Source organism: Oncorhynchus keta, chromosome 12 (assembly GCF_023373465.1).
Source record: "Oncorhynchus keta strain PuntledgeMale-10-30-2019 chromosome 12, Oket_V2, whole genome shotgun sequence".
Taxonomy (NCBI): Eukaryota; Metazoa; Chordata; class Actinopteri; order Salmoniformes; family Salmonidae; genus Oncorhynchus; species Oncorhynchus keta.
Window position 1 is genome coordinate 40,162,923 of NC_068432.1, and position 21,057 is coordinate 40,183,979.

Here is a 21,057-nt window from a genome sequence, read left to right on the forward strand (position 1 = left end):
CGTAGGCAAGCACCATGGTCTTGTAGCGGATGCGAGCTTCAACTGGAAGCCAGTGGAGAGAGCGGAGGAGCGGGGTGACGTGAGACGTAAGATGTTGCTCCTAATGTTTTGTGCACTCAGTGTACACCTGAAACAATATGCAATTTATATAAACTGTATAGTACTAGTACTGTCAGCTGTATGAATAATGATCTGATCCATATGGTTCCAATAGCTAAGTTAAAGGGACAGTTCATTCTGGTTAAGTCGTTGTTCCAATGTGGTTGCAGTGGTGGAAAAAGTACCCAATTGTCATACTTGAGTAAAAGTAAAGATATCTTAATAGAAAATTACTCAAGTAAAAGTGAAAGTCACCCAGTAAAATACTACTTGAGTAAAAGTATTTGTTTTTAAATATCACCACCGATAAATCCACATTCAGTAAGCATTTTTCTATGGCTGGCCATGCTTTCCACCTGTCTACCCCTACCCCAGTCAACAGCTCTGCACCCCCCACAGCAACTTGCCCAAGCCTCCCCCATTTCTCCTTCACCCAAATCCAGATTGCTGATGTTCTAAAAGAGCTGCAAAATCTGGACCCTCTCTTTCTAAAATTATCCGCCGCAAATGTTGCAACCCCTATTACTAGCCTGTTCAACCTCTCTTTCGTATCATCTGAGATCCCCGAAGATTGGAAAGTTGCTGCGGTCATCCCCCTCTTCAAAGGGGGAGACACCCTAGACCCAAACTGTTACAGGCCGATATCTATCCTACCCTGTCTATCTAAGGTCTTCGCGAGCCAAGTTAAGAAACAGATCACCGACCATTTTGAATCCCACCGTACCTTCTCCGCTAGGCAATCTGACCTCTGACAGTCTCTATGGGGGTGCCACAGGGTTCAATTCTCGGGCCGACTCTTTTCTCTGTATACATAAATGATGTCGCTCTTGCTGCTGGTGATTCTCTGATCCACCTCTACGCAGACGAGACCATTTTGTATACATCTGGCCCTTCTTTGAACACTGTGTTAACTAACCTCCATACGAGCTTCAATGTCATACAACACTCCTTCCGTGGCCTCCAACTGCAGTAAAACTAAATGCATGCTCTTCAACCGATCGCTGCCCACACCTGCCCGCCCATCTAGCATCACTACTCTGGACGGTTCTGACTTAGAATATGTGGACAACAACAAATACCTAGGTGTCTGGTTAGACTGTAAACTCTCCTTCCAGACTCACATTAAGCATCTCCAATCCAAAATTATATCTAGAATCGGCTCCTATTTTGCAACAAAGCATCTTTCACTCATGCTGTCAAACATACCCTCGTAAAACTGACTATCCTACCGACCCTTGACTTTGGCGATATTATTTACAAAATAGCCTCCAACACTCTACTCAGCAAATTGGATGCAGTCTATCACAGTGCCATCCGTTTTGTCACCAAAGCCCCGTATACTACCCACCACTGCGACCTGTATTCTCTCGTTGGCTGGCCCTCGCTTCATATTTGTTGCCAAACCCACTGGCTCCAGGTCATCTATAAGTCTTTGCTAGGTAAGGCTTCGCCTTATCTCAACTCACTGGTCAACATAGCAGCACCCACCCGTAGCAAGCGCTCCAGCAGGTATATTTCACTGCTCACCCCCAAAGCCAATTCCTCCTTTGGCCGCCTTTCCTTCCATTTCTCTGCTGCCAATGACTGCAGCGAACTGCAAAAATCACTGAAGCTGGAGACTCATATCTCCCTCACTAACTTTAAGCATCAGCTGTCAGAGCAGCTTACAGATCATTGCACCTGTACATAGCCCATCTGTACATAGCCCATCTGTACATAGCCCATCTGTAAATAGCCCATCCAACTACCTCATCACCATATTGTTATTTTAATTATTTTTCTCCTTTGCACCGCGGTATCTCTAATTGAACATTCATCTTCTGCACATCTATCATTCCAGTGTTTAAATTGCTAAGTTGTAATTACTTCGCCACCATGGCCTATTTATGGCCTTACCTCCCTAATCTTACTTCATTTGCACACACGGTGTATAGACTTTTCTACTGTGTTATTGACTGTATGTTTGTTTATTCCATATGTAACTCTGTGTTGTTGTTTGTGTCGCACTGCTTTGATTTATCTTGGCCAGGTTGTAAATGAGAACTTGTTCTCAACTGGCCTACCTGATTAAATAAAGGTGAAATAAAATGTAAAAATATATATATATATATATACTTAAGTATCAAAAGTAAATGTAAAAGTATAAATCATTTCACATTCCTCATACTAAGCAAATACTTTATTTAAGGATGGCCATGGGCACACTTAAACATTTTAACAATCATTTACAAACAAAGTGTTTGTGTTTAGTGAGTCCACCAGATCAGAGGCAATAGAGATGACCAGGGATGTTCTCTTGATAAGTGCATGATTGGGACCATTTTCATGTCCTGCTAAGCATTTAAAATGTAACTTTTGGGTGTCAGAGAAAATATATGGAGTAAAAAGTACATTATTTTCTTTAGGAATGTAGTGATGTAAAAGGTGTTGTAGGGTACAGATACCCATAAAAACGACTTAAGTAGTACTTTAAGTACTTTACACCATTGTGTGGTTGTTGTTGTAGGTGGTTTATCGGGGACTGGTCGGCCTGTGGGAAGACGTGTGATGGCGGGATACGGACACGGACGGTTCTCTGTATCAGGAAAATGGGGCCTGCCGAGGAAGAGACCCTGGAGGACAGCCACTGTCTGACGCACCGACCAATAGAACGAGAAGCCTGCAACAACCAGTCCTGCCCCCCTCAGTGGATCACTCTGGATTGGTCAGAGGTGAGAGAAGGACTACTCCTTTTCACTTGTTGACGTCCCAGCAGGAAAAACATAATGTTGTCATTTTAACCGCTTCTTTCAGCTGGAATCACTTTGAGTTACAGCAGTGGTTTCAATAGAGACCTAGAATAAGTTGAATAGTTTTATTGAGCTTGTGTGTTGTTCCTTCTGTCCCCCAGTGTACACCCAGATGTGGCCCTGGGTTCAAGCACCGCATCATTCTGTGTAAGAGCAGCAACCTGACCAAGACCTTTCCCCCCGCCCACTGTTCCGGCCACAACAAGCCCCCCATCAGGACCCGCTGCAGTCTGGGACACTGTCCACCACCTAGATGGATCCTAGGGGAATGGGGACAGGTACGATTGTTCCCCCTTCAGAAATCATTGCTTCCTTTCACTTTTCATTGCTTTGATATGTCTTGACATGGGGATATCAAAACAACAACGTTTTTGTTGGCAATTCAAATGAACTGTTGTAAGATGAACAGACACCACATCCTGTTTTGGTGAACAGTCAACAGAATTTACACTTTGATCATAAACTGGTGTCCCTAGTGCTGATCACATGTGCCTGTCCAACCAGTCTGCCTGCCTGTGCTTGTGCATGCCGGTGTGTGTGTGTGTGTGTGTGTGTGTGTGTGTGTGTGTGTGTGTGTGTGTGTGTGTGTGTGTGTGTGTGTGTGTGTGTGTGTGTGTGTGTGTGTGTGTGTGTGTGTGTGTGTGTGTGTGTGTGTGTGTGTGTGTGTGATTGAGTACTGCGGCCCCAGTCAGGTCTCAGCCATCCCATCAACTTGTGTCTGACTTCTGTGCCCACCGGGCCACCAGGCTTACCTTCCCTTCAGATCAGACTCTGTGGAGCCTCACATCCCAGCCTGCATGTCATCCCCTCCAAATTAGACAGTCTTTATTAGGGCCCAGGCCGGCCCTGACAGATGGCCTACGTCAATGCATGGTCTTAAGTGGGATTTGAACCAGTGACCTTTTGGCCTCCGCCAGCGAGACTGTGGAGGAAAGCACTGTCTTCACTTCAATCTGCCCTTTATACAGCTCAGGAAGAGACGGGTGAGAGACAGGAGTAGAGGAGGAGGTGAGGCAAAGAGGGGCTGGAGGGAGGGAGAGGGAGATATATATAGTGTGAGAGAGAGAGATAGAAAGGGAGAGGGAGAGAGAGAGAGACAGACAGACATCACCTTGGCCAGTGCGTGAGAAAGTCCTTAATCCAAATAGACTTAAAACTGGTGTTTCTGGTGTGTAATAGGCCACACTGATACTGACCCTGTCCTTTGACGGGCCACAGAGAGGTTATCAGCCATTGGCTCAATTCAATATGTATCCCTGAAGTGTTTGCTATACATTTCAGATTGAGCCGACAAATGCAGCGTTTACCGTGAATGGTTTCTCCACCAACACGGGAGAATTGCCTTTAAAATACAATTGGGCTTTGGCGCTGAACTTCCACGATACGGATTGAATAGAGCCCCCGGCCTTCTGATTGAAGTTGGGACACCGGATGTTGTTGTTTGTGTGTGAGCGTACATATGGTTGCCATTAGAACCCTTGAACCATAGCCCGTGACCTCTAACCTCTGGAGTCTGACCTCTAACCCCCACTTTACTACCACAACAAAGTCCACCACTGCAATCCCACAACAAGGCCACTAAATAACATCCAGGTATATCTAGAAGTGTCCGTAAAGTCTACTCGAGAACGTGACCAGAGAAATTCTTTCTGTAATATGACTAGTATGTTACAGACAGAACTACTACGGTACAGAGAATAACATATACAGGAGAACTGTTGAGTTGCACTGATAACCCCTAGCTGATGTAATTGACTACATATTCTTAGCTGATGTAATTGACTACATATTCTTAGCTGATGTAATTGACTACATATTCCAAGCTGATGTAATTGACTACATGTTTCTGGCTGATGTAATTGACTACATATTCCTAGCTGATGTGATTCACTACATATTCCTAGCTGATGTAATTGACTCCATATTCTTAGCTGATGTAATTGACTACATGTTTCTGGCTGATGTAATTGACTACATATTCCTAGCTGATGTAATTGACTACATATTCCTAGCTGATGTAATTGACTACATGTTTCTGGCTGATGTAATTGATTACATGTTTCTGGCTGATGTAATTGACTACATATTCCTAGCTGATGTAATTGACTACATATTCCTAGCTGATGTAATTGACTACATATTCCTAGCTGATGTAATTGACTACATATTCTTAGCTGATGTAATTGACTACATATTCTTAGCTGATGTAATTGACTACATGTTTCTGGCTGATGTAATTGACTACATATTCCTAGCTGATGTAATTGACTACATATTCCTAGCTGATGTAATTGACTACATATTCCTAGCTGATGTAATTGACTACATGTTTCTGGCTGATGTAATTGACTACATATTCCTAGCTGATGTAATTGACTACATATTCCTAGCTGATGTAATTGACTACATGTTTCTGGCTGATGTAATTGACTACATATTCCTAGCTGATGTAATTGACTACATATTCCAAACTGATGTAATTGACTACATATTCCTAGCTGATGTAATTGACTACATGTTTCTGGCTGATGTAATTGACTACATATTCCTAGCTGATGTAATTGACTACATATTCCTAGCTGATGTGATTGACTACATATTCTTAGCTGATGTAATTGACTACATATTCGTAGCTGATGTAATTGACTACATATTCTTAGCTGATGTAATTGACTTCAAATTCCTAGCTGATGTAATTGGCTACATATTCCTAGCTGATGTAATTGACTACATATTCATAGCTGAGGTAATTGACTGCATAGTCCTAGCTGATGTAATTGACTTCATAGTCCTAGCTGATGTAATTGACTACATAATCTTAGCTGATGTAACTGACTACATATTCCTAGCTGATGTAATTGACTACATATTCCTAGCTGATGTAATTGACTACATATTCTTAGCTGATGTAATTGACTACATATTCCTAGCTGATGTAATTGACTACATATTCCTAGCTGATGTAATTGACTACATATTCTTAGCTGATGTAATCGACTACATATACCAAGCTGATGCAACAAACTACATGTTCTCTTGTGTCTCTAGCTGGTAGCTACCACCTCTCTCTTCTAATGTAGTCCAGCAGACTGCAGTCTCACTGATGCCCATTAAAGAATTACTATTACCTTCTTCCCAGGTCATACCAGGTTCAACTGGCCTGAACAGAAGAGACACGCACACACACACACACACACACACACACACACACACACACACACACACACACACACACACACACACACACACACACACACACACACACACACACACACACACACACACACACACACACACACACACACACACACACACACACACACACACACACACACTAAGGCCTCTCTGTGAGGAAGGAGAACCCACCAGTTCTGCCCTCTCCCATTAATGCATGTTAATTCTAGTTATATCTCTCTCATCTCTATCTCTCTCTCTTTCATCTCTCTCCTCTCCATCTCCATCTCTCTCTCTTTCATCTCTCTCTATCTCTCTCATCTCCATCTCTCGCTCGATCTCTCTCTCTCTCTCTCTCTCTCTCTCTCTCTCTCTTTCATCTCTCTCTATCTCTCTCATCTCCATCTCTCGCTCGATCTCTCTCTCTCTCTCTCTCTCTCTCTCTCTCTCTCTTACATCTCTCTCTATCTCTCTCATCTCCATCTCTTGCTCGATCTCTCTCTCTCTCTCTTTCATCTCTCTCATCTCCATCTCTCACTCGATCTCTCTCTCTTTCATCTCTCTCTATCTCTCTCATCTCCATCTCTTGCTCAATCTCTCTTTCTCACTCTCTCTCTCTCTCTCTTTCATCTCTCTCCATCTCTCTCTCTCTCGCTCTCTCTCATAGGATAAGCTACAGTATCCCTAGTGATTAGACAGAACTGTTGAGTGTCTGCTGGGAAAGTAAAACAGGGTGCAGTGAGAATCTTCAAACTCAGGCTAAGCTTGGCTTGGCCCATACAGGACGTCATCAGAATGACACAGCCAGGAGAAGTGCTGTTTGACTGTCTCAGTGACTCAGTTACTCTAAGTTCTAACACATGTAGTGGGTAGGAGTTTTAACAGTGTGGCTGTGCTGAGGGGAAATAACTATGTCTGTGTCTTTTGAATGCAGTATGTGATTAATAGTGTTCATGTGGTTCAGTGTCTGGTGCAGGGTGGTTAATAGTGTTTATGTGGTTCAGTGTCTGATGCAGGGTGGTTAATAGTGTTTATGTGGTTCAGTGTCTGGTGCAGGGTGGTTAATAGTGTTTATGTGGTTCAGTGTTTGGTGCAGGGTGGTTAATAGTGTTTATGTGGTTCAGTGTTTGGTGCAGGGTGGTTAATAGTGTTTATGTGGTTCAGTGTTTGGTGCAGAGTGGTTAATAGTGTTTATGTGGTTCAGTGTCTGATGCAGGGTGGTTAATAGTGTTTATGTGGTTCAGTGTTTGGTGCAGGGTGGTTAATAGTGTTTATGTGGTTCAGTGTTTGGTGCAGGGTGGTTAATAGTGTTTATGTGGTTCAGTGTTTGGTGCAGGGTGGTTAATAGTGTTTATGTGGTTCAGTGTTTGGTGCAGAGTGGTTAATAGTGTTTATGTGGTTCAGTGTCTGATGCAGGGTGGTTAATAGTGTTTATGTGGTTCAGTGTTTGGTGCAGGGTGGTTAATAGTGTTTATGTGGTTCAGTGTTTGGTGCAGAGTGGTTAATAGTGTTTATGTGGTTCAGTGTCTGATGCAGGGTGGTTAATAGTGTTTATGTGGTTCAGTGTTTGGTTTAGGGTGGTTAATAGTGTTTATGTGGTTCAGTGTCTGATGCAGGGTGGTTAATAGTGTTTATGTGGTTCAGTGTTTGGTGCAGGGTGGTTAATAGTGTTTATGTGGTTCAGTGTCTGGTGCAGGGTGGTTAATAGTGTTTATGTGGTTCAGTGTCTGGTGCAGGGTGGTTAATATGGTTTATGTGGTTCAGTGTCTGATGCAGGGTGGTTAATAGTGTTTATGTGGTTCAGTGTCTGATGCAGGGTGGTTAATAGTGTTTATGTGTTTCAGTGTTTGGTGCAGGGTGGTTAATAGTGTTTATGTGGTTCAGTGTTTGATGCAGGGTGGTTAATAGTGTTTATGTGGTTCAGTGTTTGATGCAGGGTGGTTAATAGTGTTTATGTGGTTCAGTGTCTGGTGCAGGGTGGTTAATAGTGTTTATGTGGTTCAGCGTTTGGTGCAGGGTGGTTAATAGTGTTTATGTGGTTCAGTGTTTGATGCAGGGTGGTTAATAGTGTTTATGTGGTTCAGTGTTTGGTGCAGGGTGGTTAATAGTGTTTATGTGGTTCAGTGTTTGGTGCAGGGTGGTTAATAGTGTTTATGTGGTTCAGTGTTTGGTGCAGGGTGGTTAATAGTGTTTATGTGGTTCAGTGTTTGGTGCAGGGTGGTTAATAGTGTTTATGTGGTTGAGTGTTTGATGCAGGGTGGTTAATAGTGATTATGTGGTTCAGTGTTTGATGCAGGGTGGTTAATAGTGTTTATGTGGTCAGTGTCTGGTGCAGGGTGGTTAATAGTGTTTATGTGGTTCAGTGTCTGGTGCAGGGTGGTTAATAGTGTTTATGTGGTCAGTGTCTGGTGCAGGGTGGTTAATAGTGTGTGTGTGTGTGTTTCACCACAGTGTTCAGCGCAGTGTGGGCTGGGCCAGCAGATGCGGACAGTGCAGTGTCTCTCCTACACAGGCCAGCTCTCCAGTGACTGTCCCGAGGCCCTCAGACCCCCCAACATGCAGCAGTGTGAGAGCAAGTGTGGCGCCACGCCCATCGCTAACGGAGACGGTGAGTACAGAAACGTGTGCAAGCATACTGGCACCCACACACAAACACACCACCCATGCACACACACAAACACACACAGACCCCTCACAACGATCCAGCCATCCCTATACCGGAGTTCCATCTCAGCTCCATTCAGCCGTTGGGATGACACAGCTCTTACAGAGCGCATTCATCTTCCCAGTGAGGTTGAGCTGTCTGCTGGTCAGAGCAGCCTGGACCCTCCATCCTCTCCATGCTATGACAGATGTGTGTTAGGATGCATAGAGACAGGCCCAGTCCACTCGTCAATCGAGCTGAATGGAACCGGTAGGGAGAGCAGGGTGTGTGGAGACGCTAACGGCTAATGAGAAGAGCTTCGGCTAATTGTCCCGTACAGACAGACGGAGAGACAGACAGACAGCAGCGTGGGGGTTGCTTATGATTATGAATGTCTTTCTTAAAAAATAAGTTTTACTAGACCAACCTGAATTGATAAATCAAATGTCTGCACAAAACCGGTAACAGTAAGAGCTTAGAAAACACAAATGATAGTCCTCAGAAGAGAGGGCCAAATGGATTAACAGAAAAGTGCGCACCGCTCATTTGAAGTCCGATAATTCCAGACGTTCCTTTGGCATCCAAGGTGGCGTAGCAGTAAGTCATCCTGTCGTATCGTCTCTCTGTAAATATCTGTAAATATCGTCTCTTTTTCGTTTTAGATATTTTTCTTCGCATATCTTTAAAAACATTTTGCTAAACCTAAGCTTCCAAATACTCTCCTGCAATCCGCCTCACCCAATGTAGCTACTTTTCCTATAGTATTTATATTTACTTCGGAACCGGAACCCCTCAACTGAAGCTAGCCAGCTAACCACCAGCTATGCTAGCGGTCATCAGCTAACCTTTAGCTCGGAAAGCTCTCGCCAGTTCGAACAACGCGACGCTAACCAGAGCATAACGGACCTATTTATTTTTTATCCCCGAATTTCCTCCGCAAACGGAACATTTTTTTCAGCTGGATCTTCACAACTAGCTATCGAGCTAAACCGCAACCCTGGTTGATTACTCCTGGCTAGCGTTTCCACCCACGTAGCTTGAAGCTAGCCCAGCCAGAGCTCCTGTGCTCCTAGCATACTCCTGGGCTTCTATACCCGGACCCACGACCGGTCTATCGATGTCACTGCATGAAGAGGAATAAACAGACTCACCCCATCGCGACCTCCTCCAAAGGCTAACTCTCTAGCCCTCGCTATCTCCTTGCTTGCTAATTCGGCATGCTAACTGCTAGCTTGTTTAGCCCAGGTCCGCTAACTACTACCTTGTTTACCCCGGCCTGCTAATCTGTTAGCTTGTTAGCACAGGCCTGCTAACCGTCTGCATCGCAGTGGCCCATATGTACTTTCTATCTCTTCCCGATTTTTAAAATTTGTTTATACCTTCCGGAAACCTGCCTCACCCAATGTGATACGGAATCGCTATTATTTTTTATTTTTAGAACACACTCAAGAACCTCCAGAAGCTAACCAGCTAACTAGCTACAAGCTATTTAGTCATTGTTAGTTTTTTTAAACCTGGATAACACTCGCCAGTCCAGCCCCCCTGCCCCATCCACCGCTGCCCCTGGACTCTGATCACTTGGCTACATAGCTGATGCACGCTGGACTGTCCATTAATCACGGTACTCCATTCTGCTTGTTTGTTTTATCTGTCGGCCCCGTTGCCTAGTCAATGCCATTTTACCTGCTGTTGTTATGCTAGCTGATTAGCTGTTGTCTCACCCACTGTTTTAGCTAGCTTTCCCAATTCAACACCTGTGTTTACTGTATGCCTCGCTGTATGTCTCTCTCAAATGTCAATATGCCTTGTATACTGTTGCTCAGGTTAGTTATCATTGTTTTAGTTCACAATGGAGCCCCCACTCCCACTCATCATACCCCTGATACCTCCTACAACCAGCATGTCCAGAGATAAAACCTCTCTCATCATCACCCAGTGCCTGGGCTTACCTCCGCCGTACCCGCACCCCACCATACCCCTGTCTGCGCATTATGCCCTGAATATATTCTACCATGCCCAGAAACCTGCTCCTCTTATTCTCTGTCCCCAACGCTCAAGGCGACCAGTTTTGATAGCCTTTAGCCGCACCCTCATACTACTCCTTCTCTGTTCCGCGGATGATGTGGAGGTAAACCCAGGCCCTGCATGTCCCCAGGCACCCTCATTTGTTGACTTCTGTGATCGAAAAAGCCTTGGTTTCATGCATGTCAACATCAGAAGCCTCCTCCCTAAGTTTGTTTTACTCACTGCTTTAGCACACTCTGCTAACCCTGATGTCCTTGCCGTGTCTGAATCCTGGCTCAGGAAGGCCACCAAAAATTCAGAGATTTCCATACCCAACTATAACATCTTCCGTCAAGATAGAACTGCCAAAGGGGGAGGAGTTGCAGTCTACTGCAGAGATAGCCTGCAAAGTATTGTCATATTTTCCAGGTCCATACCCAAACAGTTCGAACTACTAATTCTGAAAATTACTCTCTCCAGAAATAAGTCTCTCACTGTTGCCGCCTGCTACCGACCCCCCTCAGCTCCCAGCTGTGCCCTTTTGCGGACACCATTTGTGAATTGATTGCCCCCCATCTAGCTTCAGAGTTTGTTCTGTTAGGTGACCTAAACTGGGATATGCTTAACACCCTGGCAGTCCTACAATCTAAGCTAGATGCCCTCCATCTCACACAAATCATCAAGGAACCCACCAGGTACAACCCTAACTCTGTAAGCAAGGGCACCCTCATAGACGTCATCCTGACCAACTGGCCCTCCAAATACACCTCCGCTGTCTTCAACCAGGATCTCAGCGACCACTGCCTCATTGCCTGTATCCGCTACGGTGCCGCAGTCAAATGACCACCCTCATCACTGTCAAACGCTCCCTAAAACACTTCTGTGAGCAGGCCTTTCTAATCGACCTGGCCCGGGTATCCTGGAAGGACATTGACCTCATCCCGTCAGTTGAGGATGCCTGGTCATTCTTTAAGAGTAACTTCCTCACCATTTTAGATAAGCATGCTCCGTTCAAAAAATGCAGAACTAAGAACAGATACAGCCCTTGGTTCACTCCAGACCTGACTGCCCTCGACCAGCACAAAAACATCCTGTGGTGGACTGCAATAGCATCGAACAGTCCCCACGATATGCAACTGTTCAGGGATGTCAGGAACCAATACACGCAGTCAGTCAGGAAAGCTAAGGCCAGCTTCTTCAGGCAGAAGTTTGCATCCTGTAGCTACAACTCCAAAAAGTTCTGGGACACTGTGAAGTCCATGGAGAACAAGAGCACCTCCTCCCAGCTGCCCACTGCACTGAGGCTAGGGAACACGGTCACCACCGACAAATCCATGATTATCGAAAACTTCAACAAGCATTTCTCAACGGCTGGCCATGCCTTCCGCCTGGCTACTCCTACCGCGGCCAACAGCTCCGGCCCCCCCGCAGCTCCTCGCCCAAGCCTCTCCAGGTTCTCCTTTACCCAAATCCACATAACAGATGTTCTGAAAGAGTTGCAAAACCTGGACCCGTATAAATCAGCTGGGCTTGACAATCTGGACCCTCTATTTCTGAAACTATCCGCCGCCATTGTCGCAACCCCTATTACCAGCCTGTTCAACCTCTCTTTCATATCGTCTGAGATCCCCAAGGATTGGAAAGCTGCTGCAGTCATCCCCCTCTTCAAAGGGGAGACACCCTGGACCCAAACTGTTACAGACCTATATCCATTCTGCCCTGCCTATCTAAGGTCTTCGAAAGCCAAGTCAACAGACAGGTCACTGACCATCTCGAATCCCACCGTACCTTCTCCGCTATGCAATCTGGTTTCCGAGCCGGTCACGGGTGCACCTCAGCCACACTCAAGGTACTAAACGACATCATAACCGCCATCGATAAAAGACAGTACTGTGCAGCCGTCTTCATCGACCTTGCCAAGGCTTTCGACTCTGTCAATCACCAGATTCTTATCGGCAGACTCAGTAGCCTCGGTTTTTCGGATGACTGCCTTGCCTGGTTCACCAATTACTTTGCAGACAGAGTTCAGTGTGTCAAATCGGAGGGCATGCTGTCCGGTCCTCTGGCAGTCTCTATGGGGGTGCCACAGGGTTCAATTCTCGGACCGACTCTTTTCTCTGTATATATCAATGATGTTGGTCTTGCTGCGGCCGATTCCCTGATCCACCTCTACGCAGACGACACCATTCTATATACGTTCGGCCCGTCATTGGACACTGTGCTATCTAACCTCCAAACGAGCTTAAATGCCATACAACACTCCTTCCGTGGCCTCCAACTGCTCTTAAACGCTAGTAAAACCAAATGCATGCTTTTCAACCGATCGCTGCCTGCACCCGCATGCATCACCACACTGGATGGTTCCGACCTTGAATATGTGGACACCTATAAGTACCTAGGTGTCTGGCTAGACTGCAAACTCTCCTTCCAGACCCATATCAAACATCTCCAATTGAAAATCAAATCAAGAGTCGGCTTTCTATTCCGCAACAAAGCCTCCTTCACTCACGCTGCCAAGCTTACCCTAGTAGAACTGACTATCCTACCGATCCTCGACTTCGGCGATGTCATCTACAAAATCGCTTCCAACACTCTACTCAGCAAACTGGATGCAGTTTATCAAAGTGCCATCCGTTTTGTCACTAAAGCACCTTATACTACCCACCACTGCGACTTGTATGCATTCGTCGCCAGACCCACTGGCTCCAGGTCATCTACAAGGTCATGCTAGGTAAAGCTCCGCCTTATCTCGGTTCACTGGTCACGATGGCAACACCCATCCGTAGCACGCGCTCCAGCAGGTGTATCTCACTGATCATCCCTAAAGCCAACACCTCATTCGGCCGCCTTTCGTTCCAGTACTCTGCTGCCTGTGACTGGAACGAATTGCAAAAATCGCTGAAGTTGGAGACTTTTATCTCCCTCACCAACTTCAAACATCAGATATCTGAGCAGCTAACCGATCGCTGCAGCTGTACATAATCTATTGGTAAATAGCCCACCCATTTTCATCTGCAATATTGTAATTATTCGCCTACCTCCTCATGCCTTTTGCACACATTGTATATAGACTCCCCTTTTTTCTACAGTGTTATTGACTTGTTAATTGTTTACTCCATGTGTAACTCTGTGTTGTCTGTTCACACTGCTATGCTTTATCTTGGCCAGGTCGCAGTTGCAAATGATAACTTGTTCTCAACTAGCCTACCTGGTTAAATAAAGGTGAAATAAAAAATAAAAATGGTGTGTTCTCCTTACATAAACGTATAGCACGCAGAGGGGGGGATAAAAAGTGTAAAGAGAGAGAGAGAGAGAGAGAGAGAGAGATTAAAAAAAGGTCCAGTTGCCAGTACAACAAATACACATTCTTTCTAGACACTGTTGCCCTAGAGCACACCAAGAATTATACCTACCTTGGCCAAAACATCAACACCGCAGGTAACGATCTGAGAGACAAGTCAAGAACAGCCTTCTATGACATCAAAAAAACACTTTAATCAGTTATAAAACCCATTGCCCTTTATAGTTGTGAGGTCTCGGGTCCACTCACTAAAGAGTAATTTACAAAATGGGACAAACACCCAATTGAAACTGCATGCAGCATACTACAAAAATATACTTTGTGTACAACGCGAAACCCCAAACAATTGCATGCAGAGCAGAATTAGTTATCAAAATCCAGAAAAGAGCTGTAACATTCTACAACCACCTAAAAGGAAGTGATGCCCACACATTCCACCAGTATCTGGGGCTCTGTTCACCAACATAAACAGACTCCACAGAGCCCCAGGACAGCAACACAACCAAATTATGAGAAAACAAAAATATAACTATTTGGCACACTGGAAAGAATCAACCAAAAAACTGAGCAACTTGAAATGCTACCTGGCCATAAACAGAGAGTACACAGTGGTAACGAGTACACTGTGACTGACCCAACATTTTACAAATCTTTGACTATGTACAGACTCCGTGAGCATAGCCTTACTATTGAGAAAGGCCGCCGTAGGCAGACCTTGCTCTCAAGAGATGACAGGCTATGTGCTCACTGCCCACAAAATGAGGTGGAAACTGAGCTGCACTTCCTAACCTCCTGCCAAATGTATGACCATATTAGAGACACATATTTCCCTCAGATTACACAGATCCACAAAGAATTTGAAAACAAATCCAACACTGATAAACTACCATATCTTTTAGGCAAAATACCACAATGTGCATCACATCTGCAATGTGTGTGGCCCGTTACCATGAGAAAAGAGGAGCCGGTGGAACACAGACAACACTGTAAATACCACCAATCTGTTTATGTACACTATGTCATCCAAAGACAATTACCGTTCAAAAGTTTGGGGCCACTTAGAAATGTCCTTGTTTTTGAGAGAAAAGCAAATGTTTGGTCCATTAAAATAACATCAAATTGATCAGAAATACAGTGTAGACATTGTTAATGTTGTAAATGACTATTGTAGCTGGAAACAGGTGATTTTTTAATGGAATATCTACATAGGCGTACAGAGGCCCATTATCAGAAAATGTATTATGGGCCGGTCATTGTCCGAGACAACAGGAACTTGGAGTACTCCACAGTTGCTCAACCTTTTTGTTCCAGGGACGTGCCCGGAGGGCTGCTTATATTAAAACTAACAGCTGAGAACTGACTAAATAGGCGTCAGACAACTATCTGTGGGACTGGTGCCAGTGCTCCGGACGGAGGTTGACAAGTACTAGTCTAGAAAGAGTTTAATACATTTTAACAGAACAGCAATATTACAACATGGACACGCACTTCAGCACACACACACACACTCACGCATACACACACACAGACACAAACACGCACACGCACACACACACACAAACACACGCACACACACACACACACACACAAACACACCCAAAACACGCACACACACAAACACACACACACAAACATACAAACACACAAACATACAAACACACAAACATACAAACACACAAACATACAAACACACACAAACACACACACACACAAACACACACACAAGCCCAGGTGGTTAATAGACACCCACTTCCACTTCTTCTTCTTTCCTTTATTTCCTGTGTAACTTTTGTATTTTTCTCTCCAGAATGCAAAGACGTAAACAAAGTGGCATATTGCCCACTGGTGCTGAAGTTCAAGTTCTGTGGCCGTGCGTACTTCAGACAGATGTGCTGCAAGACGTGCCAAGAACGCTGACCCACACAGAGAGAGAACGAGAGAAATAAGGAGAGGAACAGAGGGAGCTGGAGGAGAAAGAGACACACAGGCAACGGGCAGAGTGAAAACACCTCCTCCCCCCTCCCCATCACCGTGGAAACCTAACCACTGCTCAGCAGACACGCTGACACACATTTTTATTACTGTCACTTCTGTGAAGTGGGAACCTTAGAGGATTGTTGTTACTGATGTTATTTTTATTATAATAATAATATTAATATTATTTTTATTATTTTATTGTCATCTGTTTGTTGTTATTGTTTTTTTGTAGTTGTTTTTGAATCCAAAGTGCTGGACACATCACACATAGAGCAGAATCACCACAGGGAAGGAGGGATGGAAGGAATAGCCACTGGAGGGGAGGAGAGGGGAGAGGAGGAGGGAGTGTAGCTGAAGAGTGGATGGGGGTGTAATGGTACTATGGACAGACAGACAGACAGACAGACAGACAGACAGACAGACAGACAGACAGACAGACAGACAGACAGACAGACAGACAGACAGACAGACAGACAGACAGAATATTCCATAAATTATACCCAAACACATCACAAAACACACCAGTACTGGAATGAACTGTTCGAGATGTCATCGCCCGTAGTGTCATTCAAGCAATTGATTTAAATCTGTCTGTGGTTATGCCACATATTGTCAGTGGAGGCCAGTGGGATGGCAGAGCGCATGTTTCTAGAATGTTCTGTGCTGGAAGTGGAAAAAAGGTGCTACAATTAGAGGTTATTTCTACTTCATGTTATCAGAGGTCAGGTACGGTCAAATCGTTCTTCTGTTTATTGTCCTTTCTCTTTTTTGGTTTCTTTTTTCTAAAAGAGGGGTGCTTCGTTTTGAACAACACTCACTTTGTGCCAGAACCTTTCAAAAGGAGACCAAATTGTGGATTTGTGAATAATCACAAATATTGCAAACTGCACAGTTTGGCATTAAAGTACTGTATTGACGTTGAAGAACCATAGCTTATTATTGTTGTTGTTAATATCATGTAGTTCGGATAATCCACCTCTTGTGAACATTGGAGATAGTAACAATTAGTGAACCATACTGTTATCAAACACAGAGGATCTCTGTATCAGCCCTTTCACAGTATATTGTGTAGTGTTGAGATTTCATCAGCATGGGAAGATCTCACAGCCTCTTCAGCACTGTGACTGGAGTTAAGGGAAGGGACAGTACTACACACACACACACACACACACACACACACACACACACACACACACACACACATACACACACACACATACATACATACATACATACATACATACATACATACATACATACATACATACATACATACATACATACATACATACATACATACATACATACATACATACATACAGTGGGGAGAACAAGTGTTTGATACACTGCCGATTTTGCAGGTTTTCCTACTTACAAAGCATGTAGAGGTCTGTAATTGTTATCATAGGTACACTTCAACTGTGAGAGACGGAATCTAAAACAAAAATCCAGAAAATCACATTGTATGATTTTTAAGTAATTAATTTGCATTTTATTGCATGACATAAGTATTTGATACATCAGAAAAGAAGAACTTAATATTTGGTACAGAAACCTTTGTTTGCAATTACAGAGATCATACATTTCCTGTAGTTCTTGACCAGGTTTGCACACACTGCAGCAGGGATTTTGGCCCACTCCTCCATACAGACCTTCTCCAGATCCTTCAGGTTTCGGGGCTGTTGCTGGGCAATATGGATTTTCAGCTCCCTCCAAAGATTTTCTATTGGGTTCAGGTCTCCCTGGCTATTCACCCTGGCTATTCTCCCTGACTCTTCTCCATGACTCTTCTCCCTGGCACTTCTCCCTGACTCTTCTCCCTGGCACTTCTCCCTGACTCTTCTCCCTAGAGCTTCTCCCTGTCTCTTCTCCCTGGCACTTCTCTCTGACTCTTCTCCCTGACTCTTCTCCATGACTCTTCTCCCTGGCTATTCTCCCTGACTCTTCTCTCTGACCCATGGTGTTATATAATTGGTGCTTTCACTCCCACTACTATACAGTGACTATAGGCTGGATCTGATCTGAGTAATATGAACACTAAGACATTCATATCTATATGTTGGTTAATGCTAGCAATGTTGTTGTTTGTTTAAAATTATATCTTCTTACCTCACACTGGGAATGTTCATTGATGGTGTAGTACCAACACACCACCCCTCACCTCTCACCCCTCACCTCTCACCCCTTCACATGGACTTCCCCAGTTGTATCCTGTGTTATTCCTAGTGGTGTCAAACATTCTTCTAATATAAAACCTCCACAAGTGACATTGCTTCTGGCGTTGGTTGGGGTTGTGAAAAGGGACCGCCACCCGTGTGGTACTGACCCAGCGGACCAGACAGACCAGGCCCAGATGGAACCTTGCTGTGGAGGATAAACCAATAGGACTTGATGGAACCCCCAGACCAATCGGAAAGACAATTAAAGAGTCACAAAGGAAACACATGTGGACTGCTAAAATCATAGGACTATGCTACTTGGTAGCCACCCTCAGTTTAACTAAGGATGTGAGACCCGTGATCTTTGGTGATGAAACATTGAACCAGGACATTTGGACATTAGTGGACCATGAAAACTAAAGCATTTCAACTACATTCAACTCAACATGCTGGCTCTTCTTCCAGAGCTGTTCGTTCTCTTCCATAAATCCTGAGGCTTGAAGTAACCATCTACTGGCATTGGGACACGGGGCCTACAGACAATGAGACAGATGGACTGACAGAGACACTCTAGAAGACACTCAATTAAACTGGTACTCATAGATGTTATCAATGTCACTGCTTTACCCTGTACCTTCAAGTGCAAGAGAGAATGGAAAACAAAAAGCATTATTTGAAGAGTTATGTTTATTTCATATTCAGTATTAATGTTGGTACACTGTTACAATTGTTTTTTTTGTAAATGATATGCTAATTTATTTCCATGTGTCACTTGTTGTAGATTTTTGTTCACTGCATGCAAACAGAACGTTAGTCTAGTGACAAAGAAATACAGTGAAATAGGCCCCTTCACCAAACTGTATTACTGTAGATATATCAGGTCAATAAAAACAACAGCTTCTGAAGAGACTCTGTGTTTGCTGGCTTCTGTTTTCTCCAACAAAACTTGTGTCTGTGCTTCCAGATTTTAGATTTAAAGACGTTATAAGACTCTTCTAAGGACGTTCTGAGACTCTTCTAAGGACGTTACAAGACTCTTCTATGGACGTTATAAGACTCTTCTAAGGACGTTACAAGACTCTTCTAAGGACATTCTAAGACTCTTCTAAGGACATTCTAAGACTCTTCTAAGGACATTCTAAGACTCTTCTAAGGACATTCTAAGACTATTCTAAGAATGTTCTAAGACTTCTAAGGACATTCTCAGACTCTTCTATGGACGATCTAAGACTTCTAAGGACATTCTAAGACTCTTCTAAGGATGTTCTAAGACTTTTAAGGACATTCTAAGACTCTTCTATGGACGTTCCAAGACTTCTAAGGACATTCTAAGTCTTCTATGGACATTATAAGACTCTTCTATGGACGTTATAAGACTCTTCTATGGACGTTATAAGACTCTTCTAAGGACGTTCTGAGACTCTTCTATGGACGTTATAAGACTCTTCTATGGATGTTATAAGACTCTTCTATGGACGTTATAAGACTCTTCTAAGGACGTTGTAAGACCCTTCTAAGGACGTTCTGAGACTCTTCTAAGGACATTATAAGACTTCTAAGGACGTTCTGAGACTCTTCTATGGACGTTATAAGACTCTTCTAAGGACGTTCTAAGACTCTTCTAAGGATGTTATGAGACTCTTCTAAGGACGTTCTAAGACTTCTATGGACGTTCTAAGACTCTACTAAGGACATTCTAAGACTCTTCTAAGGACGTTGTAAGACTCTTCTAAGGACGTTCTGAGACTCGTCTAAGGACTTTCTGAGCTTCTAAGGACATTCTAAGACTCTCCTATGGACGTTATAAGACTATTCTATGGACGTTATAAGACTCTTGGACTTTCTGAGACTCTTCTAAGGACGTTCTGACACTATTCTAAGGACGTTATAAGACTATTCTAAGGACGTTCTGACACTATTCTCAGAACTTTCTGAGACTCTTCTCAGGATGTTATAAGACTTCTAAGGACGCTATAAGACTCTTCTAAGGACGTTCCAAGACTCTTCTAAGGACGTTCTGAGACTCTTCTAAGGACGTTATAAGACTCTTCTAAGGACGTTCTGAGACTCTTCTAAGGACGTTTTAAGACTCTTCTAAGGATGTTCTGAGACTCTTCTAAGGACATTATAAGACTCTTCTAAGGGACGTTATAAGACTTCTATGGACGTTACAAGACTCTTCTAAGGACGTTGTAAGACTCTTCTAAGGACGTTCTGAGACTCTTCTAAGGACTTTCTGAGCTTCTAAGGACATTCTAAGACTCTCCTATGGGCGTTATAAGACTCTTCTATGGACGTTATAAGACTCTTGGACTTTCTGAGACTCTTCTAAGGACGTTCTGACACTATTCAAAGGACGTTATAAGACTATTCTAAGGACGTTCTGACACTATTCTCAGAACTTTCTGAGACTCTTCTAAGGACGTTCTAAGACTCTTCTAAGGACGTTCTGAGACTCTTCTAAGGACGTTATAAGACTCTTCTAAGGACGTTCTGAGACTCTTCTAAGGACATTATAAGACTCTTCTAAGGGCGTTCTGAGACTCTTCTAAGGACGTTATAAGACTCTTCTAAGGACGTTCTGAGACTCTTCTAAGGACGTTCTAAGACTTCTAAGGACGTTATAAGACTCTTCTAAGGACGTTCTGAGACTCTTCTAAGGACGTTCTAAGACTGTTCTAAGGACGTTCTGAGACTCTTCTAAGGACGTTCTAAGACTCTTCCGAGGTTCTAAAAGAGAGTGGACAGACTGAAGGGGCTTAGTGGACTTAATTATTAACAACTCTTATTCAAGCAGGGTGCTATTTGTTGTCCGGCTGGTAAAAGCTTTGGCCACCATCCATAATGTGATAGTAGTCAGTCCATTCCTCCAGTACTGGGAACCTGAGGCTCCAACACCTGATGACAGCA

The 21,057-nt window shown here is 43.9% G+C and overlaps 1 protein-coding gene across 1 annotated transcript in view; it reads left to right on the forward strand.

Annotated features, from left to right (window-relative positions):
• LOC118372715 (A disintegrin and metalloproteinase with thrombospondin motifs 6-like) overlaps positions 1–16,295 on the forward strand; it is a 174,654-nt gene extending 158,359 nt beyond the window's left edge. The window contains exons 22-25 of the mRNA XM_052458315.1: positions 2,606–2,810; positions 2,990–3,166; positions 8,514–8,670; positions 15,819–16,295. Of these exons, the coding sequence (XP_052314275.1) occupies positions 2,606–2,810; positions 2,990–3,166; positions 8,514–8,670; positions 15,819–15,928 (649 nt within the window). The 3' untranslated portion in view covers positions 15,929–16,295. The remainder of the gene's footprint in view (positions 1–2,605; positions 2,811–2,989; positions 3,167–8,513; positions 8,671–15,818) is intronic.
• The last annotated feature ends 4,762 nt before the right edge of the window (positions 16,296–21,057 follow it).